Source organism: Mya arenaria, chromosome 3 (assembly GCF_026914265.1).
Source record: "Mya arenaria isolate MELC-2E11 chromosome 3, ASM2691426v1".
Taxonomy (NCBI): domain Eukaryota; kingdom Metazoa; phylum Mollusca; class Bivalvia; order Myida; family Myidae; genus Mya; species Mya arenaria.
The window spans coordinates 13,616,860-13,625,488 of record NC_069124.1 but is presented as its reverse complement, the minus strand read 5'-3'; the positions used below and the strand labels follow the sequence as shown (position 1 = coordinate 13,625,488).

Below are 8,629 nucleotides of genomic sequence, written 5' to 3'. Positions count from 1 at the left end.
GATCTTGACTCTCATACGGTGTTTGTTAAATTGATGATTTATTATGCTTAATATTTTTTGAGATTTTAGGTAAGTAATACAATTTAATATTTATGTCAATAGTATAATGTAAGTTTATCGGTAGCATTTGAAAATTATTCAATAATGAGGAAAATGATTTTAATATTTATATGAAAAACTACAGAAACAAGCTCAGAAGCCAAAATTTCAAACATAAACCCCGTTTAGTGGCACAAGGTAAACACCAAAGACATAGAACCAAAAAACAAAACAAAACAAACAACAGCACAAAATTCCACAAACAACACAGTGCATATATACTATATAAACTAGGTGTGTTTATCAAGGAGTGCTAGGCACCGCCTTGGAACAGTCAGAAATATTTACTGGGGTTAAACCAGTTTGCGAGCACAACCTCACTCTTATCCAAGCAATTCAGAATAAAGTAAACACGTACAAGGTACATCTTATCAAAGTATGCATTAACTTAGGTAAACTTAATAATAAAACAAATAATAATAAACTTATAAAGGTGATAATACTAATACTAACTGTTTAATTAAAAAAGATTAAACGAGGGCGTTTTTTATTGTTTTAAAAAGCTGCGTGGATACATTACTGAGTATTGAACAAACTTTTGTATACGCCAATGGCGCTACATCAGTTTGTCATGTCTGTACTGTCTATACATGCGTGTCATTATTTTGTAAAGTATATGTTTATGTGTTAGATTTACCATGTTGGTAAGCGAAAGAAGTAAGTAACTGAATATTTTCCTAGTTGTAAAAAAATCTTCCCAAATAGTTTAATAAGTTTGTTTAAGAGTACTGTTGATTCATGTTTAAAACAGTCTTTAAGAGTACTGTTGGTTGATGTTTTAAACATTCTTTTTATCCGTATATTTAATGTCTACAAACAATTTATATTTTACTTCAGTAGCCATCGTCTTCGAATGAATATAGAAGAATACTACAGAATCCTCCAAATAATGAAGTTGGAATTTGCTTAAGCTTGTGTTAACATTGAAACATGTCGCTAACCTAAATATTCACAGCAGACGAAAATCATAATAATAGGTTACTTAATGAATGTCCCTCGTATGTCTCCACAGACGAAACAAACTACTTTTGTGGCGTTTTAAAGTAACTTGTTAATATCACGGTACCTTCAAATATCTATGAAATAATACTTTTTTGAAAGCTTACCATATGTGTCGGAATCATCGATTGACCTAATATTTTTTTCTCTTTGACAAACTTTTAATTATTTTCCTTTGTAGAAACGATTTTTATCGGTAATCTTAGCGATCAAAAATGTTGGTTTGAGCTCCAGTGATTTGTATCAAATGCACCATAAACTGTGATACGGGCTTTTCCCAATATCACTACAAGGTAACGGGTTTTAGCACAACACCCTGAAGTATCTTTTCATTCGGAACTCTTCGGCCCATATCGAAAACAACCTCGTATGTATTTGGACAGTTAACATACTCAAAAAGAGATACGTTTAAGATCGCGTTGTAATTTTATTAAGGAGTTAAACGTTTTGACTTAACTCTTGGGAATCTTAATTATGTTTGCAATAAAACATGTCACTGGCAATCAATTTAAACTTAGATCAATAAAAACAACTCTAAAACACTACATTTAATTAATGATATAATTCAAATATTTACGAACGACTTCAACTGATGTACCGGCATACATCCGAGGTTGTTTTCGATAAAAATGGCCGAGGAGCTCCGAATGGTATCTTTACTGAAATTCCTGCGATTTGATTGGCTGACGGGTTATCGTGTGAGCCTATGTACTTGTTGGGTTACGTACAGTTCCTACGTTTTATTATTGATACTGTTAATATATAATGTTTTGTCCTCACTCTTGCGCACAGTGTTCAGATATTGGCTCATTTTGAGCATTTTTTTGATAAGCATATAGCTGATTTTTCTACCTTCTGTACCCTGTACGTAGGAGTGTCCTTCACTTTTCAAGTTTACCAATTTATTAAAAATCAGATTAACTCGAATAAGCAAAACATCCTCCGAAACGTTTCTCTGAGCTTTGATGAATCGGGTCTTAAAGTTTGTAAACCAAGCTGTAAAAAAGCGTAGCCTAAGAGTTTGGGTGCGAGTTATTAAGTACCAAATTTAATGTGCCCAAAGATTTGTGATAACGGTATAAGACATGCATTTTTTGTGTCTTAATGTTTCCTTTTTCTTTAATCAGTTTATACAACTGTTTGTTTGTAAAGGTGTTTTCTTATCAAACAAATTTTATAGTTTTATTTTACAATTACAATTTGGCTTGTCCATTTTGATCACGTGATCCTCCATGGTACAATATTGAGACCTATCCCAAACTGCCGTCAATAATGCTCAAACCCAACTTTCACATTATTATTAATTGCAGAGTATATGCATTTAGTTAGTAATTTATTTATATATCAAAAACCTTGAGCAAATAATTAAAATGATAAAGAAATTCAATTAACAAATCTTTAGAAGTGTGACATTCATCTTTCAAAATTATATGCTCACAGAAATATGCTGAAGTATAATGTTTCGTATACATATTTTAAGTCTGATAAGGAATAATGCATATGTCGTTTGTATTCATTGACAATTATTATCGGCAGCTTTATACCATGTGCAAAATCGATTTAGGTACTTACTAAACTTACAAACGCGTTTAATGTTTAACCAGCACAGAATAAGGAACCACTTGTTAAACTTAATTCAAATATTCCCCTTTCCTCTATTTTTTAAATTTAACCGTGTTTCAATGGCGGTATTTTGAAGTGTTTTAATGGTTTTATTGTTGCCGCAGAGCGACAGTTGCTGGCTTTATATTTCATTTAATAACTACGTTTGTTAGACGAAGATGCAATTATATATCAACTTCCTTATTTCAAATTGTCACATTCGTTCACCATGGGGGATTACCGACATGTTGGATTTATTTATGTGTTTATGCATTTTAGCAGATATTTCTTTTCACGTAAGTTTTCCTTATGTTTAATTCACAATAGTTTGCATGTTTGGATAACATACAATAATATCATATTACCCAATACTCAAATCTAAATTGCCTATAGACTTACATGTATTGCTTTTCAAAGCACACTGATGTTCAGGGGAAATAATAATATACCAACTATGAGATAATATAAAAACATTTACGCAATTTATAGCGTTAATGGCAAACGATTGACCAGAATCTTAGTCGAAACAAGTAGCACTGCTTTTCTTAAACTTACAGTTGATCATCTTTGTATTTGGCTTTTCTTTCAAGTGTTAATTTTTCTATTCATTAAAAAGAATATGCAATCATAGACGGTACATGTACGTATATATCTTACTTTATGTAATAACACGACGTACATGTACCGTCTATTATTGCATATTCTGTATATAGAACAGAACAGAACAGATCATTTATTGTTTACTTGCACATATACAGTTCATCGTTATTACAATCACATAACACATGGCATGGCAATGCCAATAGTTGATAAATGCGAGAGTGCATTGGGCGTATATACATATATAAATTATCAATGATTTCGACATGTTAAAATCAACAAAGTTAAGCATTATTATTCAAAGCATTTTATCGTAGCTTAAAAGCATGTTTGCAATTCAAAGCTAGTTTTCGTAGACATGCAGCATTTTCCGAGTTTAATAATTGAATGAATTTAAACATGCATAATCTTGCATACAATTTAGTTATGTATTTTTCCTTATGTAATTATATTGCGGACAAATCAAGACAAAGTGATATTCATCTTCAATAACATTATGAACACATTAAACACATTTACGTTGATTTCTTTCAATATTAACATATCTGCCTCTTTCAACATTTAACATATGAAAAAACAATCTTAATCTAGCAATACTATTTCTAAGTCTATAGCTATACAATTTATCTATATACGATGACACATGAATAATACATTTTATTTCTCTGTATAACACTAGTGAACTTAATGAATTTATATCATTTTTCCAATGCCCAATAAATGAGTCGATTAATAATCTTCTAAAAATAGGAATAAAATAATCAATATTAATCGACTCCGGATATAAACCATACTTAATTGAATCCTGCATTTTGTAATGTAGTGCGTACATTTGAACACCACTTGTTTGAATTCGCGTTATTTTCCGCATCGTATCGAAGGCTTTGCAATTTATTGTTTTAAAATGCAATTGTCTCTTTTAAATTGTACAGTTTAAGAAAATATTTTACGATTCGTACATGTCTAGTAACATACAGATGGTACCGTCCTAGTTCACCATATATTGCAGAGTAACTAGAGCTTATTTTTACAACAAGCGGTATTTTAAGAAATTTTCTATGAACCCTTTCTATATTTTCAGCTCTACAAAAGCCAAATACTTCACAAAAATAGCACAAAATTGATGACACAAATGAGTCGAATAAACCCAACATAATGTTAACAGGAATTTCTTTCCCCCTAGTTATCCCAAACAAATTTCCCATAGCCTTAAGTCCTTTATCTGCTAATGGCTGTGTAGCGTTCATAAATGATCCTCCGCTTGACAAAACAATACCAAGATAATTGAAAGATAAAACCTTTTCTATCAATTCATTACAGTAGTAAAGATTTACATTTTCATTGTTATTACCTCCCTTTTTATATATAACTATTTTTGTTTTATTAACATTTATCTTTAGTTTCCACTGTTCACAAAATGCATTGCAAATTATTTAAAGATCTTTGAAGACTTTCAACAGTATCAGATAATATTACAGCATCATCTGCAAACAATAACAAATAAATTGAAAGTTGGTCTAATGCTAAACCTGCATCGTTATTTTCATTAAAGTATAGTTCTATATCATTAACGAACATTGAAAATAAAATCGGTGACAAGATTTCTTCCTGTAAAAGGTCAATATCACAATCATAACAATCAGATAACGAGCCCATATGTTTTACACATAATCTCACTTCACAATAAATTAATTTAATTACGTTAAATAGACGACCGTCTAATCCAGACTTCAATAGCTTATACCATAAACCAGTTCTATAAATAGAATCAAAATACTTAAGTAGGTCAACGTAACAACAATATAGCTTCTTTTTATTTTCCAGTTAATTTGTTTGTCAATGAACGACTTTAACAAGAAAATTGCATCTATTGTGCTATAATTGCTTTTAAAACCGAATTGAGCATCGGTGAGTAAGTCCGCTTCCTTAACCCATCGTTTCAGCCTTTCATTTATTAACACAGCAAACAGCTAGTTAATGTAATGCCTCGATAATTATTAGGATCTGAATTATCACCTTTTTTAAATATGAATATATAAATTCTTTATCATTTTACGCAATACGTACTATATTAGATAATAGTTTTAAAACGTCTGTTAGCAAAATATCCAAGACAAGAAAGAGATGCATACCTACATAATAATACATTGTTATATATTTCAGTGAGTTTAGCCTGTGGAGTCGACGATAATGGTTTGTACCGGTTTGGACCCGATTGTGAACACCTTTGTCACTGCGCCGGAAACAAACAGTGTGCTAACGTCACTGGAGCTTGTAAAGAGTGCGAAAGACACTGGTTCGGACCTGGGTGCCAGTATTGTAAGAAATGTTCTTTACATGTATAGCATTCCATCACGTCAATCATAATCCAATTTATCATACCTCAAACACCCCTCATTTAAATATGTACTACTTTGATACTTTTCTAATTATTAGATGATATTGCGCTGGATTTTAACGATGAGATAAACAAACTGTATGGTTCAAGACATTTAGACAACCTTCCACATCCTGGACAACAATACTCGCAACAAGCACATGATGGAAACATCTCAACATGTAGCTCAACAGACAGCGCATCTCCTAGAATCAATAGGCGCAATGAACCGTACTGGAGCATTTACTTCATCAACAACACAAGATTTTATGATTTCCAACTGGTGTTGTCAAACGATGAAACCCTTAGAAGTATGTTAAAAAATGTAACTGTTAGAGTATTGTATTTAAAATTTACACATATTTTCTGTAGCGATCTGAACAGCTTAATACTTGAGACAGGAATACAAAACTGTGTGTATGAACTAGACGCATTAAGGTTATTTTTTAAAGTAATATAACCTATCTTCATAAAATATTGTGTGAACTTAAACATTTACGATAACCATAAATGCTCTGTAACCCCAACATATGCTATGTCCTGAGATTGCCAAAGACGTATTGCGAAATAAAGCTATATTTAGACAGCGCATCACGATAAGCGATACATCGTTTATAAGAAAAATATTTCGATCATGACATTGAATTCAATTGTCATATATACAATTATCATCATTATTTAACTTCCTGTTTTGGTAACCTATCAAATGGATATATACGTAGTATATCGTCCTAGTTGGCTTTGCATTTCTGTAATGTCGCCGTTTTGACTACAATAATGAAATCATGGTGACCACAATTAACGAAACATTTACCTGCCATCCTGTAGTATGCGTAAAATGTTTAATTAGATAAAACTAATCTCTAATTATTACCTCTCAAATTCATAGTTTTCAAATTTCTTTCGTACTAGCACGGAATTTAAAATTGTCCGAAATGCGAGGGACATATAAAAGGTGCTAACGCCATCTCCACTATTTGGAAATATTATACACAACTTAGATAGTTAGTGATATCCCTCGAAATAGTTCTCATTTTGATCGACCTCGTCTGACATGATGTTATAACACTTGATAGTAGCAGTGTCAAAGACATGGCGTGAAACGAGTAAATAAATACTCTTTGAGTGTCATGTTCAGCCCCAATACACATGAGCTAGGTCAGGTTCATATTCCAGCTGTGTATGAAATCCGTTTTTATCTTAATACTTTTTACCACAACTGACTTATGAGCAAGGGCATTGTCGTAAGAAGCATGACACCGCGTAGCCCGGATTGTGAACGGGTTTTACCAAAAGCGGGTTCTACGTAGTGGGCGTGAACCGATCCGGTAACTGTTGTCTTTGTAGAACTGAAATCTTAGTCACCATACCATGCGAGTCAAATATAAAATATAGTTCATACATCATGCGCTTTACACACTTTTATCTTCGAGCGATTTAAGGTATTTCGCCGTCTTTTCCGATCACACCTAGTTGTTTTCCTTTTTATCTGGTACGAAAAATGATATCCCGTTCTGTCACAAAACGCAAATGCAAGCAAATCTGACAATTATTTCGCCTTCTAGTTTTTCCCTGATAGATTCACTGATGAAGAACCTATCGCGTACATACCTTGTGAAGCGAACACTGTATGTGTGTATGGTATGCAACAGCGCCGATTAGGTGCCAAATGTCATTGAAAAATGTTTTACCGGTCGTCAAGCACCTCTTTCTTAACAAGTTTTTAGTAACATCTGTTTTATTCCAGGCGAATGCGTTCAAAAATGGCATTATATTCGAGTGATGTGTGACCTCACATGTATCTTTGTAACTATATTGTTATTGTCCCAAATCTACTGGTATCACTCTCAATTGTTCAAAACCTTTACTTCTACGTTGAATGATTTAGTTTATTAAAATAAAAAATAAAAAACCTAAAGGTTTCTGTTATTCTTGTACAGCTATTCATTAAGATCTCATTTATGTTTCAGGACTGACTATATGGCCTTCGTAAATACATTTATTTAAGAACATTTATTTTAGGCCGACAATGAGACTCTGTGAAAATCCCGGATGCACATGCAAGGATAGTATTGACTGTTAAAATTAATTCGTTTATCCAGGATACTTTATCGGCTTCAAGATCTACATAGAAAACCTGACTTCATGGGGTTACACTGAGGATGAAAGAAACAACAAACCGCCGACCGAAAGACGCTCTATTTGTTACAAGCACAATCGTATCGCGATCCCGCACAAAACCATGGTTGTGCAGTGTGGCACGCCTATGATTGGTAACTCTGTCAGGATTGAGATGGCTAACATTGCGTCACAGCTGGTTCTCTGTGATATTAAGATAAGTGCAGGTAGTTGACACCATCAATTTACCATATATCAATATGAAAGCTTTAAAATGTGTGTTGTTATAGAACATCTAAACTGTAAACAGTTATTATGACTATCTACCGTTGAACTTATTATATGAATCTTTCTTATATGGTAAGTAGGTTGCAGCAATTGGCTTATACATCGAACATGTTTAAAAAGTAATACTTACCATTTTGAATCATATTTAAGTTTAAGGTTAATTATATTGTATCCATGTGTATACTCGTACTTTAGGAATAAATATGGCATTTGGCAAACGTTTAACTCTGAGTCCGAACGATGCATCGTCGAAATATTCGCCAACCGGAGCAGTTGATGGCAACACAATTAACACAAATATACATAAGTGCTCTGGAATGTATGCAAATGATAGAAACAATAAATGGATGGATGTAGACCTACAACAGCGACTTGACATAAACTTAGTTCTGCTTACTCTATATCAAGAAGGTACGTGTTTTCATGAATGTTTATACATTGAAAAAGATCCGCAAATTACTTGTAAAAGACAGGAATGACAGTGCTTTTATATAAACATATGGATATCAAGAAACTTCGGACAAAAAGACAACCTTGCAAATGCAA

At 32.6% G+C, this 8,629-nt stretch overlaps 1 protein-coding gene across 1 annotated transcript; it reads left to right on the top strand.

Annotated features, from left to right (window-relative positions):
- Window positions 1-2,861: 2,861 nt before the first annotated feature.
- Window positions 2,862-8,562, top strand: LOC128225702 (uncharacterized). The gene is made up of 5 exons (XM_052935611.1): window positions 2,862-2,996; window positions 5,464-5,619; window positions 5,737-5,988; window positions 7,780-8,022; window positions 8,279-8,562. The coding sequence occupies exons 1-5, from the start codon at window positions 2,930-2,932 to the stop codon at window positions 8,560-8,562; spliced, it is 1,002 nt and encodes a 333-aa protein (XP_052791571.1). The 5' UTR covers window positions 2,862-2,929.
- The last annotated feature ends 67 nt before the right edge of the window (window positions 8,563-8,629 follow it).

What these genes read in the sequence shown, in the direction of transcription:
- LOC128225702 (XM_052935611.1), top strand. Translation starts at nt 2,930, where the DNA reads ATGGGGGATTACCGACATGTTGGATTTATTTATGTGTTTATGCATTTT. An exon ending in TAGCAGATATTTCTTTTCAC is followed by an intron (nt 2,997 to 5,463) that starts GTAAGTTTTCCT and finishes TATATATTTCAG; the next exon opens with TGAGTTTAGCCTGTGGAGTC. An exon ending in TGATATTAAGATAAGTGCAG is followed by an intron (nt 8,023 to 8,278) that starts GTAGTTGACACC and finishes CTCGTACTTTAG; the next exon opens with GAATAAATATGGCATTTGGC.